Source organism: Pseudochaenichthys georgianus, chromosome 24 (genome assembly GCF_902827115.2).
Source record: "Pseudochaenichthys georgianus chromosome 24, fPseGeo1.2, whole genome shotgun sequence".
NCBI lineage: Eukaryota > Metazoa > Chordata > Actinopteri > Perciformes > Channichthyidae > Pseudochaenichthys > Pseudochaenichthys georgianus.
Genome location: NC_047526.1, coordinates 16,427,541 through 16,446,122, shown reverse-complemented (window position 1 = coordinate 16,446,122; position 18,582 = coordinate 16,427,541). Strand labels below are relative to the sequence as shown.

Below are 18,582 nucleotides of genomic sequence, written 5' to 3'. Positions count from 1 at the left end.
ATGTGGCTTAATGAAAACAAACCGCTAGCTGCCAATTTCTAATGGGCCATCTTTCATGTGAATGGACACAAGGACTTAAAACCCACGTCTTATTGAGCGGTCCGATTGGAAATTCACAGATTTGGCCACATTTTGAAGACGGAACAAAAACCTGCCAACAAACCCTTCAGATATCTATGCACCCACTGGCACACGCTGCCAATTAGCATGATCTCGAAAGCGCTAATGGAATCTTGAGTGGTAATAAAAGTAAATAATTAAATTAGTGTCATTGTTTGCTGTATTCAGGCCCATTATGACCTCCGGTATTCTCATGGTAATATAATGTTTGGGCTTTTTTGTGTCCTCAATGAATTCAGTGTTTTTTCTCCAAACTGTGTTGTTCAGACATTTATGTAGGTGCTGGCAGAGAAACAAAGACGTACATTAGGACCCATTGTCCCCTTGTGATTATTAAAGTAAACAGAAATACTGAAGGGGTATCATACACAGCTGCACACACTCCAGCCTGTGTTTGTGAAGTGGGAGAAAGGGCCAAGCAACCCTTAAGACTTTGTCAGAGAGGATCCCATTATTTGGAGCTTCTCAAGAGCCGAGCGGTTGGCGGGCTAATGAGGCTTTGAAGATCGCTCTTCGCCACAGCATTCATGCGCAGGAGCAAAATGGATTTGGCACGAGATAAAATGCTTCGAGCCAAGATCGGCCATGAAGACGTTTCCTGCCCCTGGCTTTTATTTTGCCATCGAGTCCTTTTTAAACACAAAGTCCATTCTTAGAAGATGAAACTGAAGGTAAAATGTGCCGTCAACAAATTCTCTGCTGCTATACAAATTCAGAAAAGCCGAACACAAGTACCCAGAGCTCAATGACATCTTTGTCCATTGTTTTGTGCGAAAAACTATTTTAAAGCCCAAAGACTTACAATGATATCATATAAGACAAACTACTGTAGGAAACATTCCGATTCTAGAGCCTGTGACTCTAAAACATTAAACCAATTGTCAAAGTTGTTGTAAACTAATGGATCATTTAGTTAATGGAAAATTGAATGGAGGGATCGTTTAGCGTCTTGAAAATCATTATGTACAATGTTATTAGTAGTCAAAGTAAATGTAGAAAGACACATTTCAGTACATAAAACTCTTGAGATGTTTAATGTTTAAAACTGTTTCTTTAAATAGATACAAGTATTTTATATATAGGATAGCATAATGAAAATCTCGTCCAACATTGAAGCTCAACCTGCTGTCAAATTGTGCGTTTTGAACATTTCTCCCAACAAATTGCCCAAAAAGAAACAATATACTGTAAAAAAACATACAGTGGTTGGTTTTTGTTTGTATGGTTGAATAGTGAGTTCATGTGTGTCCGTTTTACTAAAAGCTTGTAACAGTTTGATCAACATGTTTATACTTACATGGACAAAGGATCTGCAATGCAGGTGTAAATAAAAAGGATGCAAGACATGGATGAATATGTGAAGCAGGAATATAACAGGAGTCGCCTCCAGACATAGACACGCCATTTATCCAAAAACCTGGTTTCCTGGTTTTTTCGTTAATCAAGGCTGTCGGTAGTTACAGTTACAAGCCGGAAACCAAGGAATTCTCTCAATCCTTTGTTAACATTAAAAGACATCTTGAACTCATTTGAATGAGCTCCGCTTTGCCCGGCTGTGGATAAAGTGGCTCAGGAGCTCCAAGTAACGAGAAGGGGAGAAAGCCATGAAGGTTATTGTTGCCAGGAGAAGCCATTTTGTTTTATGATTTCACAAATGTGTTCATCTACTACTTCATATGTCCATCTGAAGAGCACATGGGTATCATAACACACCCGTATGACTTATCTTAAACATCTTAAGCATGCGTGTGCCAATCTTAGTCCTGAGACGTTTAACTGTAGAGTGACATGTCTCAAATTTAGCAAAACCAAGTCAAGATGCTCTGTTGATCTAGCCAAAGCCCATTTTAAGTATATTCTCTAAAGATAAAACCATATATCTTAGCTCCATTTGGTGTTTAAACACTACTTTAATATCCTCCTGCATTCTGAACAGATGAAGGGACAACCAAAGTCGTTTAGTCAATTTTGTACGATTTGTGCGTGTTTTGTGAGGTGGAGTTCATTTGATGCAGCTTTGAATAAGAGTAATGTGGCTGGAGAAACATCACATGTCCAGAAGCAGCACTCGTGGGTCTTCCACCACGGCTTTGATCTTGCGGAGGAAAGTCACCGCTTCTCTGCCGTCGACCAGTCGGTGGTCGTATGTCAGAGCCACGTACATCATGGGGCGGATCTCCACCTGCCAGAGCAGAAGGAGGTGTATTACTTATGGTTGAGTTTACCGTGACACTATTGAAGTCACTCTTTTTTTAGTGATACTTTTACAGCAAGACGTTACTGTAGGGCTTTGCAGAATGTCATTTTTGTACATGTTAAGCTTCTATTGAGGTTTTCAAACAAAGCTTAAAATGCCGGTCTCCATATTGTATGATGTCATTACCCTAAAACTAATGATTTGTCTTTATTGTGGTTATATTAATAAGATGCATGGTGCCGTTTGATTAGCAAGCTGTTGTCTCCGAGGCAAAATAACAACATATTGATTGCAGCTTAATCGGTTATCAGATAAAAACACATTGTGAAATGTAAGAATAATTACATATATCTTTTTCTTAATAATTTGCAAATGTTCACGCTCTGGAATTATTGGAAATATTTGAATCACACAAATCAGAATTAATCCGACTAATCTGGAATCCAATTCTACAAACAGAAAAATACTAGTTATGTTAGTGTAGACTACATTTTCTCTAGAACTCGGCAATAATACAGGGTTTAATCCTCATGATAATAACAAAAACAGCTCAGAAATCAAATATTGATTCAAAATAAGAATGTTAACATTATGTACGAGAGGCTTTGAACTATTTGGTACTGCTCTACATAATAACAATAATCTGCGTCTACAGACACACAGCTCCCACCTTGCCGTTGATGGCCACAGGACGGTCGAAGATGCCATGCATGCCGAGGATGGCAGACTGGGGGGGGTTGATGATGGGCGTGCCAAACATGGAGCCAAACACGCCGCCGTTGCTGATGGTGAAGGTGCCTCCGTCCATATCTTCAACAGCTAGCTGATTGCCACGGGCCTAAAGCACAACAACAAATACATTTCACATTTTTTCTAATACATTTAAAAAGATATTGGTTTAAATCAAAATAGCATAGCATTTTAAAATGACACATTTCTATTGCATAAAGATGTGTACCTTTTCTCCCAATGCATTAATGGTTTTCTCAATGTCAGCGAAGTTCATGGTCTCAACATTACGGATCACCGGCACAACGAGCCCCTAAACAAACACAGGTGTACGAAGCATTAAGAGGCTTAACAGCTGCAATTTAAAAAGATTATATATATATATTTTTTTCTTATCCAAAAATACCTTTGGAGTTGACACAGCGACACTGATGTCTACGTACTCCCTGTAGACGATCTCTTTGGTTGAATCATCGATAACTGGTAAAAGCATATAAGGATGCGAGTAAGAAAAAAGAAATGGACACATTTAAAGAATGATTCTAGGCAGGGAGTAAACTACATTGGGGAAAGTAAACATTTAAAGTGAAAGAAGAACATTGTCTCACCGGCATTGACGGCAGGCTGGTCGGTCAGAGCGTGAGCAGCAGCCTTCACAAAGGCCGACATGAAACCCAGCTTGATGTTGTGCTTCTTCAAGAAAGCATCCTTATGGAGTTTCCTCATGTCCTGGATGTTGCTGAAGCAAAATGAAGGAAGTATTAAGGAGTGTGTTCGGTAGGAAAACCTCCTGAACCAATGGCATGTGTCCATTGAACTGTATACACTATAAAGACAGATAGAATCACTGGTTCCAGCTCACCTCATGTCCACCTCGTTGAAGGTGGTCAACATGGCGCAGGTTTCCTGGGCCTCCTTTAACCTCTGGGCGATCCTCAACCTCATGCGGTTCATCTTCACCTGTAGAGAAAGAGAAAATACATCATTCCTATAACAATGTCAAAGAACAATCAAAACAAATGACCGAACATCAGGAGGGTTTCATGTGTGTTACCCTGTTTTCTCCTCTGCCCCCTAATGCTGGGAGAGGGGGGGCGGGAGCTGCCACTGTGGGCTTGATGGCAGACACTTGATAAAGAAGGAAAGACAGAATGATATGTTAACAGTTTGCTCGTATATAACGTACAATGCTTTCTGCAGGATGTGGATTTAGATGCTACAGAAGGAAACTCACTGGGTTTGGCTTGGGCAGCCTGCAGTGGCACTGGAGGCATGGCAGTGAGGGCTGGAGGTGGTGGGGGGGGAGGGGCTGCAGCTGGGGCCTCTGCAGCCGGGGCGGGGGCAGCTTTCGCAGCAACGACTGGGGAGACAGAAGTGAATAAGGACAAATGTAGTATGGGCCTCATGATGACGTAGTATCATGCTCATTTTGTATTCATTTCTCATTTCATAGTTTATCATTTTGATTTTATTAATCTGTGAGAATCTGTGCCGTGTTTCATCGTGTTGCCGTTTGAACTACTGAATCCCTCACGGGGATTAATAAAAGGTCCATCTTATCTTAGTACACTTTGGCTCAATATGCGTCATAATTCGATACAGTCAGCAGATTCACAGCAACACCTGTAATGCTACAGCAGTCGATACATAAATGTACAGCACAGTGGGAAGTATAGACGTCTGCTCGGCTGGAAGTAATACATAGTACCAAGAATAGAAAAATGGCTCGATGTTTCAAAAACGTTAACTGATTGCGGTAATTGTAAACTGTGTATTATTAAGGGAGAGTAAAGCATTAGTGTGAAGTTTAAATTGCACAGTATCAAAAACGTAGTGTTTCATGACTGAAACTCGAGCATATTAAAAGTTTGTTGTACAGGTTTGTTTAGTGACGATAACTACGCGTACCTCCTTTCCGGAGTTTGAAGAGCGGCATCCCAGATTCTACTTTCTCTCCATCAGGCACCAGCAGCTCCTCGATGACACCAGATGCTGGAGCGGGGACTTGTACTGAGGTCTGGAAGTGCGACAGACCTTTTTACTAGTAAATATTTGTCATGCTCTGTTCGAAGGAAACATTCATCAAAGGTCATAGCAATGAATTAACAGTTGATTGTCTTTCTTGTTCATACCTTGTCTGTCTCAATTTCACACACCACTTCATCTTCTGACACCGAGTCGCCCACAGCTAAAACACAAACAATAAAAGATGATGCAGTTCATGTTCATGGCTACGTGGGACACTTAGACCTGTGACATTCTGATATGTTGAGGAGTACTAACCCTTCTCCCACCTCACGTCCCCCTCTGTAACAGACTCTGCAAACGCAGGAGTGTTGACTGTGACCACCTCATCCCCTGTGCAGAAACAAAACAGCGGTTGCTATAAATTCAACACTCGGCATGGTTGTCTTCATGACATGATGTTGTTGCAACACGTACTGTGGACAGCAGATGTCCTGAAGTATCTGATGTGGAAGACATTCCCTGATGATGGAAATTCACATCTAAATGTTGAGAAAATCACGGTTACTTTTGAATTCTGGACAAACTAAATGATTGTGTTAAAACAGACACACACAGAATACTGATCAACAGCCTTCCTAATTAATCTACATTACATTTAAAATCCCTTTTAACATACTGTTATGCATTAATACATCCACAGATCTAACACTGACAATGCTGAAGAGTTTTGAAACATGCAGTAGTGGTTACGGAGAGGCATTCAAAGACAGACAACAGAATGGGAGAGAGCACTTACGGCTGTGAATTCCTGTAAACTACCTGGCTGCAGACAGGTAGGCCTTCGGAGGGAAAAAGAAAAGAGAAAGTAAATCAACCCGTGCTTCTCCTGAGGCTCCAACACAGATGTGAGTTCTCCGAGCGCTCGAATGAACCACTTGTGGGTTTCTAGGGCATCTTACTCACTCAACAAGCATCACTTACTCTGCTTTGGGTAATCCACTCAGTTTGTTTAATCACGAGCGATACCATTTGGAGTGCGGTTACTGATAAGGTTCTTAAAGGTCTAGTATACTCTCAGAGGCACACTTACCTGATACACTTTGTCGGACCAGCACATTATTGGCCTAAAAAAGAAAGAAAAGGAAAACAGTCAAAATCTGTTTCATATAAATTATATTATACCGGCAGCTTTTTAAATCCCATTAGTGTGATTATGATTAGTGGCGCTCCCCATTCTGAACCTGTATTTAGCTTAAAGTAAGCTTTAAAAACAATAGATGACTTTCCCCATAAATCTTGCACAGAGGTTAAAGAGTTATTGAGCCTACTTAAACTGCTGCAGCAACAAGCTTAAGTAAACTCCAAAGTGCTTGATCTTTTCAATGGTGGCCGAGATGTTGACTGCGCCACATTGCTTACTGTATGACTCATGTGTGTGGGTGTTTTGAGGGCAGAGCCTCTTGTGAAGACGCCTGCCTAGTTCTGGCTTCTTCACCGATGTCTATCTGGTGGAGTTGTTTGTTACTTAATGCGAACTCTACAGATGTAGGATGCCAGAGCTGGGTGGAGTTGTCAGAAATGTCATATTTACACTAGGTCAAAGCTTGTGTTTTCACTGCTCTGACTCACTAGAACAACTGGCGCTGAAAATGTAACCATCAAAACGCCTAGTGTACAACATTACACTGGCCGATACACAACAAACATATAGGTTAAAGCCTTCATATTGTCAATCCCTTCCATTTGAGTTTTTCTCCTCAAACTCTAGGATTATTTAAAAAAAAAAGGATAGATTTAAAACAAACAAAAAGTTTGCGTTATTACAGATGCACATTTGAAAAGTTAATGAAGGCAGTATAACAGAACCACCCTGCAATAAATAGAACTTTAAATACATATTACCCAGTATACCAAGAGCAAAAACTATTTTCGATTCAAGATGTCAAGATCTGATCTATCAATTGAAAGACAAGGTCCTGAGGTCCTGCAGGACATTCATTGATTTAATATTCAAAACCAAAACGATAATGAACAAATAATTAGTTGCAACCTTGACTAATAAAGTCAATACATTTTTATAAATGTTTTATTTTGTACACCTCATTAAATGAATACCCTGCAATAAATCCTGCCTCCATGAAGGTTATTATGTTCAGATTCTTTACTGTAAGTGTGTGAGAAAGTTAGCGGACATCAATTGGGTGGACAAATGTATAGCAACACCTCAGTATGAGACAATACAACTCAAACACCTAGGGTTGCAAAATTCCGGGAATTTTCAAAGATAGAAACTTTCCATAGGAATTAACGGGAATTTATGGGAATAAACTGGGAATTTTCTAAATTGAAGGTTGGCTCTTCATAGGGAACTTACATTTAGTTGGGGAAAGTATATTTTAGCATAATCTTGACTAAAACAAACAGATGCCATTCAAGTACACTTGAATACCCATGCCATAGCACACTGCTTACTGCATGGCTATTGAGACCACACAAAGGTTCGCAACAGGCTCACAAATGTGAGAGTGGAAAAACTGGTTGGCATTCGGGCAAACCTAAGGCTCTTTGAGCCGGACACAGAGCCATCCTCAACAGGCTGGACAGTGACACTGAAGAGGAAGAGGAAGAGTTGGTGAGTTGTTGATGAGGCCCAGGAAGAGCGGAGGATTGCTTGAAGGAAGATTTGCATGTTTAAATGTGACTTTTTGGAGGGAGAAGGGCTCTTTTCATTTAAAATGTTGAATGGGACTTTGTGGTGATTTTTGGATGGGGGGTGCATTTTTGTTCACTTTTTATCGAGTGGGGTTGGGGGGATGAGTAATATTTAACTCAACATTCCTGTTTTCGTTCTTCAATGAAACAAATAATTGTTTAATAAAATAATTAAAACTTGTTTTGTTCTACCTACTTAAAAAAAAGAAGAAATTGTTGAAATGTCATGTTTTTTGTTTAATTTTGCATCACATATTTCCAAAATTCCCCAGCTTAACTTCCCATGGAAACTTTCCGGAAATGCCCGCTCCTTTGCAACCCTACAAACACCACTATCTTGTCATTTTAAAACAAACACTCGGCCTTAGTCCACTGTAAACACTAGCACAAGTCTCCTTGAAGTATGGAGAACTACACTTCTTAACCCTGACAAGACACACAAGCTGACCTCCTCGTCAACACTCAGTTCAATACCTGCTCAAAGCAATGAAAAGACAGCTGAAGCTTGTGAGGGCAGAGCCAAGCAGCACATATATGTCTAACTTGACATTGGCTATTTCTGTCAGGTCAGCTGAGACATACACCTCAGTCTTACAAACACAGGACACCAAAACATGCTAACATTAGCCTGTCAAGAGGGCTAAAGTAGTAAGCCAGGTATTGAAACAAAAATAATATAGTTGACAGCGACATGAAATACATATATTGTTTTAATAGTCAGATATAGATACTGTTCTCTTCAAACGTAACGTCCCAAGCCTCCTCTAAAGCTGTCAGTGTGTCTGCCCTTGGTAGGTGAGGCCTCTTCACAAGCTAACGGTAGCTAACAGCTAGGTGCGTCTTGTTTTATTCAAGTTTTTATCATTACAGAGTTATTCCACAGAATCAGTTCAGTGTTTCTTTCCAACATACCTGGCTGACCGCTGACAGGGAGCGACCAAGCGTCCTGTAAGCACATCTGGATCGTGATAACATAGCGCTAGCTTGCAGCTGTGTTCCTTGTTATCTGACAGCAGTTGAAGAAGCGGTGCGGAAGCTCCGAGTGGGATGAACCATTGCGGTTAGAATGGGAGGGGTGTGTGAGGGACCGGCATGTGTACCCTTTATATGTACAGCCTATGGTTAAACCAAAGCCTGTGGCCCGTCAAATTCCGCGACTCAAACAGCAATTACAGTTGTTTTATGTTTTATCCATTTTTATCATGCATTGTTACATACCTTAATATGATTGCTATTACCAAAGCTGGTGCTCGGTAGAATGTAGACAGTCCAAAAATATTGATAGCTGTAACCGAAAAGGGTTTGTGGAATTGGGCTACTCAATACACAAATCAAATATATAAAGTGTTGTAAATGTTTGATGTTATCTGAAAACTGTTAGGAAGATGCTATACAAAAAAAAGTAGTATGGTAAAACATGTTGCAGAAGCAGTGTAGCTGAAGATCCTGCAAAGCTCCATACTGAATAACAACTACAATCTGACAAACATCATAAAAAGGACAAAATAAAAGTATTTTTTAGATGGTAAATGTACCAATACCTGCACAACAACAGAAACAGGACAAGGAAATATATACAGTGGGTTGTCTTCAGTTCACATCAACTTAATTATGTGCAGGTCGGGATGGGATAGGGTGGCATATTTGGCCACACCTCCTATTTTTTGGAGGGTCTTTCAGCTGGACCGCTACAAATAGTCACTCCTGCAACAGAAAGCTCCAGATCTGCAGCCTTCTGGGGTCTTTTTCTACAGGCAACAGGTGGGTTTCATAATACTGTGTATGTGCTCTTTATTTTTCTAATGTTCACATTTTAGTTTTTAATATTTCTTTACTGTCATATAAAACTAGAATGTGATATACTTTTTACATTTTTGAATCAAGTCTGAAATAGAGAAATAAAGATCCATTATTGTTGTGTTATGTCTTAAAGTTGAAAAGTATTTCCGTTCACTTGAATGACATTTTATTAGGAATTTCTCACCACACCTGCATCAGTAATTAATTATGTTTTTCCATCACAGTACTGTCTTTTTTAAACCCCATAAGGCATGAATCCAAGTGTTTGGAGTGAAGGTATGTATTCTTCTAGCAGCATTTGCCTTGACGGCTTTCACGCAGAGCATCTCTCCTCTTTTCAACTGGACCCTGTGCTATCAAATGTAGATGTGTCAGCACACAAAAACAGTGAGGACCGAAAAATGCTATCGGAGAGTGCCTATTACAGAAGTGGGGATGCTGGTTCAAGTTTGATGAATCCATCCAAAGACAGCACGACTGGACATTCACCCATAAGAAGGCACCCGTTTCCTGCATCCAGTTCCTGTGGTCATGATGAGTGGAACTTAAACAGTGGCCATCAGGCAAAGCGTGCCAGAGTAGAACATATCATCAAAGGCATGACCAGCTCTCCAGGTATGCACTGCACCAATGTGACCAGAAACCAATGCGTGAAGACAGACGGCACGCAGGAAAAGGAAACGATACATGAGCAGGACTACGTGGAAACGAGTGGATTTGGCAGCCAGAGAGCAGGAAAGCAGCTGGAGAATCAGCATCTCAGAGCAAGGTTCGACCATGTGGACGAAGTAATCGACACTAAAGACGAATCTCCTGAAACATCTCCAAGGGACGCATTCACAGATTCATACAGTGAGTTTCAGACCAGCTCAAGTAGAGAATATCAAGGACGCAAGTCGGTGATGAGCTACTTCCAATCCCAACCCGAGAGAATAAAGCTGATGGCAGAGGTTTTAAAGTACGAGCTGTCCAGAGCTGTCAGTAGGAGCGTTGACTCTATTTTCAAAAGCATGCCACTTATACAAACAAACATTGAGGGGAATGCAGAGACAGATATACGTCTTCAGTCATCAGTTGGTGAAGATGAATCAGGACTAACCTGTTGTGGAAATGCAGAGGTGCAAGTCCCAGATGTTCAAACCGAAGCTCTGTCTCTGGTCGTACAAAAGCCTCAACTGGAAAACAAGTTTGTCCTTCACCATCGTCCACAACCTCCAATCCTGTTCGGGAATCATGACTCTAAAGATCAGCCGTCAGAGAGGAATCACGAAGCTGTCCGTCAACATGCCCTCAGGTGCTCTCAGGATGCATGCTCCAGAGTTGGTCCGGCAAACTTTGACACCCTTCGGAATTCAATCAAAGTGAGGTCGAAGGTCAACTCCAGGTCTGTGGACCCCACGCTGATGGAAAGCCCTGGTCTCCCTCATGTCAATATAGAGTCTGACTGCCTAGTGAAGACCAACCTGTACATGCTGAATGTATCCTTTACAATGCAGTCATACTTTTGATATTTGATTCTGTTTTCTTGAGAGTTTAAGTCTCAATCAGCAGTGAGAGAACGTTTTACTCTCTCCTTGTATAAGCTTCTTAATCAGCTGTCTTTACCTACCAGAAATATCTTTTCATTGGCTTATTACAGTTCCAAATCACAACCTTTTCTTTGACGGTATTCTTTCTTCTTACTTAAATTACTTTTCACCTTTTAGAATCCAACAAGTTATCTCTTTGATCTTTCACATTTTAAACAACATTTCCAGTTGACTTTCTATTTTTCCCAAGTTGTAACGATTTAATGGAGGGACAATGTAACCAGTCCAGTCATGTTTAGGGTGTGTGTGTTTACCCTTAACACTGGTGCATACAGGAGGGTCTGACCACAAATCATCTGAAGAAAGCAAAGCTCATGTTCTTCTACACGCGCTACCCGAGTTCCCTGGTGCTAAAGATGTGTTTCCATGATGTGCAGGTAAGAAATATTAATCAAAAGTGCAATTCTTACACATGTGTGATTTTAATAGATAATTTTATAAAACATGACTTCATTTTACTGTAAGGAATACAGATTCTTAAACATTTTTGGAAAGTCACCGTGTTTTGCTTTTAACTGGACATATTTTTTGCTGATTCTGAGGACAAATATAACATTTAAGCAGTCTGAAAATGTCGGTTTTTGAACCTGCGGCTTGTTTTGATGATCCCAAACCAGTTTGATTCCTCAATAGTGCATCTCTATAAATAAATAATCAGTCCCAGACAAGAAAATACAATTGTTTTTTTATTTGTCAATAGCAATAACATCAAGCAATCAGATCAGGATTATAAACACATCACTATTGCAATTCCGTAAATCTGAAAAACTGTAAAAATGGTATCAATGTGGTAAAATACTTTTATTAACGTTTATTCATGTTTTATTTGCTTTATATTTTTAATACAGTAAATAATGATTATCCCCTTCTCTCTCACATAGAAACAAATTATTTATAATATATTAAATTACCCACTTCATTTCACTCACCCGTCCCTGTGTTTTTTCCTCAGTTCTCGCGCTGCATCACCTCTCAGCTCATCAAGTGGTTCAGTAACTTCAGGGAGTTTTTCTACATCCAGATGGAGAAGTTCGCCCGGCACGCTCTCACCGAAGGAGTCTCCGACGTGCGGGGTCTGACTGTGGAGAGACAATCAGAACTTTTCAGAGCTCTCAACATGCACTATAACAAAGCCAACGACTTCCAGGTAAACTGCTGCTACACTGAATGTCTTACTGCCCTGAGAGCATTACATAGTGGTCATATTTGCTTCATTGATTTGTCACTCAGTTATTTGTGTTGCTTTGGGAGCTTCCAGGGGGATCATGTCATGGTCTTATTTTTGTACAGTCCAACACATTATTTACTTTTATTAGATGTGTGTGTGTGTTGAATTGTTTCAAAGCATCATTTTCTTATGTCTGCTCGATGCGTCTCCTTATTTATAACTTGCATACATTATAGTTCCTCTTCAAGATTAACTAAATAGAAGTGTTCCTTTATTTGTTTACGTTATAGTATACACAGTAAATAGTAATGATGTAAAATACACACATAATAAATTTGATTATTTTCATTCATGCTTGCTTTTTACTGAAAGTATAGAAAGAAGGTGACTTTATTTTAGCCAGAGCTACTGCATTATTATTTTCAACATGAGGAATAAACCACAGAAATATATATGTTGGGTAGCGAAGCCACTCTCTCAACATTCAAATGTAATCACATTACAACAGCAAAACTACTAACAGACACACCAAATACATAGATAGTTATACTTATGATAAAGTAAACACTAGGCAGAAATAGTTATTTAATATTCAAGAACACATGCTGCAAAGAATTGTGGGACTCCAAGTATATTTTGTCGTATTTAGTATATTGTCCTAATTTCTATTATAGCACAGTTAATAATGTTCACAGACTGTCACATATTTAACATAAAGCAACATAGCTTTAATATTATTTCTACTAACTAGTACAAATAGTACACAAATATATTTCAGCAGCAGTGAGAAAGATAAAATAGAGTGATAGGAAATTAGTTTTAGAAGTAATTTACTTATATTTATTTCACAAGAGTGAATACTATGATAATGAACACAGCTGATTAATACACATAATAATGGCTGCCTGGAGTAGCATGCTGTGAAATACATGTCAAAATAATTTGTGTAATTTTTTACTTTGTTAAGTTTAAATATAAACATATTTTGGAGATTTTAAGTCATTTAGTTTGTTCCATTTGTGTTCAGTATAACATTTACCACTGAAAGAGTTATTTCACACTGTGGTTGATGTGCCATCAAAATGTTGACTTGTCATTATATTACTTTTTTGGTGTATAGGAATTATAAATCCATGCACATTATATAAAATAAAAATATTTGTGATGTTGAATTAAATATGAAATTTCTCATGCATTAATGTGTTATAAGGAAAAAGCTTACTGCACATTTAGGAATATATACTTTAAAACGGATATGAATTACGAATTCAAATAAGGTTTTTGGAGCCAGATAACTCTTTTTAAAAAAAGAAAGAAAATACATTAATAAATTAACATTATTTATTATTATTCTAATGTTTTACATTTTCTTTAAAGTGACTTAAATCACCAAGCTCCACACAAGAAGGACGAACAGCCTCCTGCTCTGTACTCTTTTAAAGCTGCATAACGCTCAGATTAATTAACACATTTAAGATGTGTTAATAAGTAAGATTTTTGTTGGATAAAATTGACGTTGACATTTCCAAGTATTTTTACACGACTTAAAATGAGTGAAAAAGGACCAGTGTAATGGAAATAATCTGAAAACATTCATCTTGAAGTGTCAAAGGTTAGAGAAAATACTACAAAGGACAACAAAACAATTGAAAAACAACATGCCTAAACATAACATGACCACCTTATAGTTTCTAGGTTTGTTTTCTGATGAGTGACAGACTCTCAACCTTCCCTCCTTGAGTCTTCTCATGAAACACAATTAAGATGTTATTGTTCTTCAGTTTATCTCCAAATTTTTGTTCAGCATTATAATCACAATGATTTGATGACCGTTTGGTCTCAGGTCAGACAGATTACACACATGGACACCCAGCAGTGATGTTGGGTGTGGGCGCTGAAATCAAATGTGCATGATAGACGGAATGAAAGCAGAGACTGTCTTTTTTTATTTATCAGCTTGAGTTTGCACAATTTAAAGAGTAAATGCTCTTTTTAGAGTTGGACCTCAACTGTTTTTTTAATGAATCACACACTGGCACTGTACTGCAAAGCATCAACATGCACTCAAACAGTACATACTGACATCTCATGACCATAGAGGAAACCCTTTCTCAGGCCTCATTTTGAGTTGAAGGTTAACTGTTAAGGGCATGGCCAAACAGTCTGTGTGCACAATGGATTTTCAAAACATAATAGGGTCCATCCTCTGGGGAGCACAAATGTGCTCACAATATGTCATGGTAGATTTACTCTAAGCTCTGATGTATGTAAGTAGGCCTTTTGATCAAATGGTGGTGAGGAAAAAGCTGGACAATAACCTGTACACCAAAGTATGTTTGTTTTTTTACGTTACAATCTTGAATATTTCCACGTTGCTCTCCTTGGCGGCACCAATGAATGATAATTGCATGTGTTTTGGATCAAAGTATATCAAAAAGGCCACTGGTGTTTTTCCTGTCAATCTCGCCACATACACCAAGCCCGTAGTACTGCAAAGGCTCATCTTTGGGCCATAGCCTCAAGATCCAGTGTGTTACCTCATTTTGCTAAACATTTGACAACAGACAATTATTTAATTGAAAAACGTCATGCTTTTGACTTGATTGGCAATTTCATATTTTCAGAATTAGCATTCGTCATAAAACAATATGATCAACTGAATCCATTCTTTGGTTACTGTGGTAGAGTTTATTGATAATTTGAACTGGTTGAATATTGTTATAAATAACCGTACTTGCTTTGCTGTGTTCAGACTGGTTACTTACCTTATGGTCTTCCAGGCATCATAACGATTCTGTAAAATATAAACAGTATGTGTGCAAAAGTTTTTGACATTTTCAATCTTCTACTGTGACACCACAGGTCCCTGATCGTTTCCTGGAGGTTGCAGAGATTACATTAAGAGAATTTTACATTTCCATTTCAATGGGCAAAGACCGTGATCCCTCGTGGAAGAAAGCGATCTACAAGGTGATCAGTAAACTGGACAGTGACGTACCAGCTCAATTCAAGTCATCACTCTGCATGACAACCAATCAGAAGACATCATGTGCCGCAGTGGCTACTGTCACCATGTGTACTTACTCGCCTTGATTAGCAAAGTACTTAGTTTTTAATAAAGAACCTGCTGTATTTTACAATTGAGTTATGTACATGCTTGCACATATCCAGTCTCCACACATACAACAGACTGATTTAGGCTTCTATGGCTGTTTTTTTTCATGAGGTCATTTGATATTAGTATTTTGCTATATCAACCTTATTGTATAGCAATAACGCATAATAACAATTTTATCTGTGAAATGTGTGCAACAGAAGAACACATTTTTAGAGTCATTGTTCTTTAATAAGGTCAAAAAAAGCTCCACACAACACAAGTGAAAAAACACATTTATTATACAGCAGAGCTTTATTGTCAAAATATATGTATGTACTGAATATATTAAGATTACATTTCAAACATTTTAAAATTGGTAATTTTCAAAATAACAGTGTTTTGGTTTTTCTTCCATACTCACTATGAATACCCATCCACTTTGCAGATGATGCACTGAGGCTGGATGTCCGCAGGAAAATCAAACATGGTCTTCATCAGCGGTGCTGTGTGTTCGGTAATTTTCGATGATCCATTTTTTGTCTTCAGTGCAAATACAAAATTCTCAGCAGGTAAAATTGTAGGCCATTTGCTTCACAAGTGTAACGTTTGTAAATATAAAAAGTATATTCAAAACGGAATTTAATTGCTTACATATTAACCATGATAATCACACTCAGTGAGACTGAAATTGTGCACTAAATACGAACAAGCAGTTTGAACATAGGCATTAGAAATAACGTCTTTGAATTATTTCCCAGGTCACCTATTATGCACAAATTAAGTGTCCCCTCTAGGAAAGAGATTCGGAAAGTTTCAGGAATAAATATTCCCTCTCTTTTTGTCCCGATCCATTTATATAAAAACCTGTCTGATCAGATTTTGGCCACTTGGTGATGTCACAATGTTTGTATGGGTTGTGCAACCATTAGCTATCATTAATAATCAGCTGAATGTGGTACAGGTAACATTTTTGTATCTTTACTCTCGATGTAAAAATGGGGTTTAAAGTCTAAAAAAATAGAATTAAGACAAACAAATAAAATACTATTCTAGTCATGCAAAGTCACTGTGGGCTCGACTTGTCATTGAAGTAACCAGGGTTTAAACCAAGCGGCAAACTCTGGGGAACAGCCGGGAAGCCAATACGGAAGTGCCACATACTGCAGTTCATACATGGGCCGCTAGGGACTGGCTGCAGAAAGGAGCAATTTCCATAGACCCCCATGTTAAAATGCCCAACTTTACAGCAGAAAAAAACATGTTTCTACCCATGGATGCAATAGATATTATTATTGATATAGTTAGATTCCACCTTCATGATCATGAATCTGTGAGTGAATTGTTTTCTAACACGACCCTTTTATTTATATTGGGTCTTAAAGTGTTTGCATAAATTAGGGCGTGGTCACGTTGATGGACACGTACATGCCTCACTGTCAGCTAACAGCAACTTGTCCACTCTGCTAGGCTACAACCATAGAGGCTACAACGTTAGTTAGTCATAGTACTGTACTTGACCCTTTAGCTTTAGCCGTGTTCGTGGTGATTGTGCCTTAGCTTGTTACTTATTAGCCAGCTAAGGACGTAACCCTTTATGCATACATATACATTTTAGTTTATGATTCAGCCTTGGGTAAGACTTTTATAGTCTATGGCTATGACGCCCATAATGCTAAACGGGGGCAAATGTTAATAGGGGACCCAATTATCCCAGTGGTGGCCGCCGGAGCTAACGGAGCCACAGGGGGCTAGCTCCAGCCGGCGTCCCGGAGCTAGCCCACTGCGGCTCCATTAGGTCCGGGCGGTGGAGTCCGTCTTTTCTCAACGTGTGAATGACAAGCATTAAGAATAACAAAAATATAGCAAATTCTCTTGCAGATTGTCTCATTTGATTATGAATGTAACGTTTATATAGGGGAACTACACTGTTAGCAGTAACTTAGTATGCATGTATTTCATGTTAGCTTCTTAGCCTGAGCTAGCTCTGTTTACTTCCAGTTCGGAGGCAGCAGGTCCAGCCTCGGCTCCGCCTCTTTGCCCTTATTTGGAGCAGGCGGGATTAGACTCTGACGTCACAGTCGAGCCGTTAGTGGCCGACTCCGCCTACTAAGAGCTTCACGGCAACTCTGCAGAATCCTATGGGTGACGTCACGGACACTACGTCCATTTATATATACAGTCTATGGTTTAAACACTTGATTCACAATATTCCCAGTATTCCCAACTTCCCGTAGTTCATCAGGACAAATTGTGGTTCTATGGAAATTGAGAGTTGTTGACAACATTGAGGTTCTCCAATATCATTTACTGTTATGGTCACAGGTTAGAAAACACCCTTTTCAATCCCGCAATTGTGCATTTTCATTACACTTTATTTTGTGAAACTCTCCGTTCAAGCTGAAGTGAAGTTCAAGTTAGGCTAATTCTAGCCTAGACAATACAAGTACATAGAACTGTATTGATTTACAAAATACACAGTACCATTAAGGGACTGAGAGGCAACCCACAAAGGTATAAAACTGTTGAGCTTTGCGTTATGAATGTTGCCCATTACTCTTTCCTTTGTTCTCCTCACTTAACCATGCACACTGAGAAACATAACATTACTTCTTTAAAAAAAACAAAAAACAGGGTCAATGTGTAATATCTGGCCACATACAAAAAACAAAAAAATAGGGGCAGCAATTCATCTCTAATACTTGGTTCATATAATCTAAATGTAATCATCAGTTATTAAAACTGAATGAAAAAGCAAACTAACAGCAGGTCAAGGATACGCAATATTGACCCGATGGTACGAAATGTGCCATTTTTGGCTACTTTCAATTTAATCCAATTAGCGAACTATTAAAAAGTCACATGGATCCTTTACCTTTAATGTTATTGACGAGTCATTCTGGACTCTTGGTTCTTCATCATCGAAAGTTGGACTGAGGGCAGACAGACGCTACATCGACTCACTATCGCCTGCTGAAGTACAAGAGGTGTTACGGTAAAAGACTGTCGGAGACGAGCTGGTTAGCATGCTCACTTCAGTATATATCTCTGCAACACAACACACGAAGATTTTGACATAATATCAAAAGTGTTATGTGTTTGGTTAAGTTCTAAATAAAAAAAAATCTGGCCATATCTTACACATTGCCACTTTAAAATGTCACAGGGGTGAAAGAGGTGAAGTCAGAGTGATGCAAATAATACT

General features: G+C 39.0%; 2 protein-coding genes across 2 annotated transcripts; one reads left to right on the top strand and one right to left on the bottom strand.

Annotated features, from left to right (window-relative positions):
- Positions 1-1,138: 1,138 nt before the first annotated feature.
- On the bottom strand, positions 1,139-8,788 carry LOC117440035 (dihydrolipoyllysine-residue succinyltransferase component of 2-oxoglutarate dehydrogenase complex, mitochondrial-like). Its single transcript, XM_034076242.2, has 15 exons — positions 8,639-8,788; positions 6,105-6,138; positions 5,811-5,853; positions 5,489-5,553; positions 5,330-5,404; positions 5,179-5,234; positions 4,955-5,063; positions 4,281-4,406; positions 4,101-4,174; positions 3,909-4,006; positions 3,655-3,785; positions 3,453-3,526; positions 3,276-3,359; positions 2,988-3,155; positions 1,139-2,302 (listed from the first exon to the last, which is right to left on the bottom strand). Exons 1-15 carry the CDS (start codon positions 8,699-8,701, stop codon positions 2,168-2,170), a joined length of 1,335 nt encoding a protein of 444 aa, XP_033932133.1. The 5' UTR covers positions 8,702-8,788; the 3' UTR covers positions 1,139-2,167.
- A 989-nt stretch (positions 8,789-9,777) lies between these two features.
- Positions 9,778-16,757, top strand: LOC117439570 (prospero homeobox protein 1-like). Its single transcript, XM_034075515.2, has 4 exons — positions 9,778-11,004; positions 11,391-11,492; positions 12,068-12,262; positions 15,146-16,757. Exons 1-4 carry the CDS (start codon positions 9,778-9,780, stop codon positions 15,374-15,376), a joined length of 1,755 nt encoding a protein of 584 aa, XP_033931406.1. The 3' UTR covers positions 15,377-16,757.
- Positions 16,758-18,582: the final 1,825 nt, after the last annotated feature.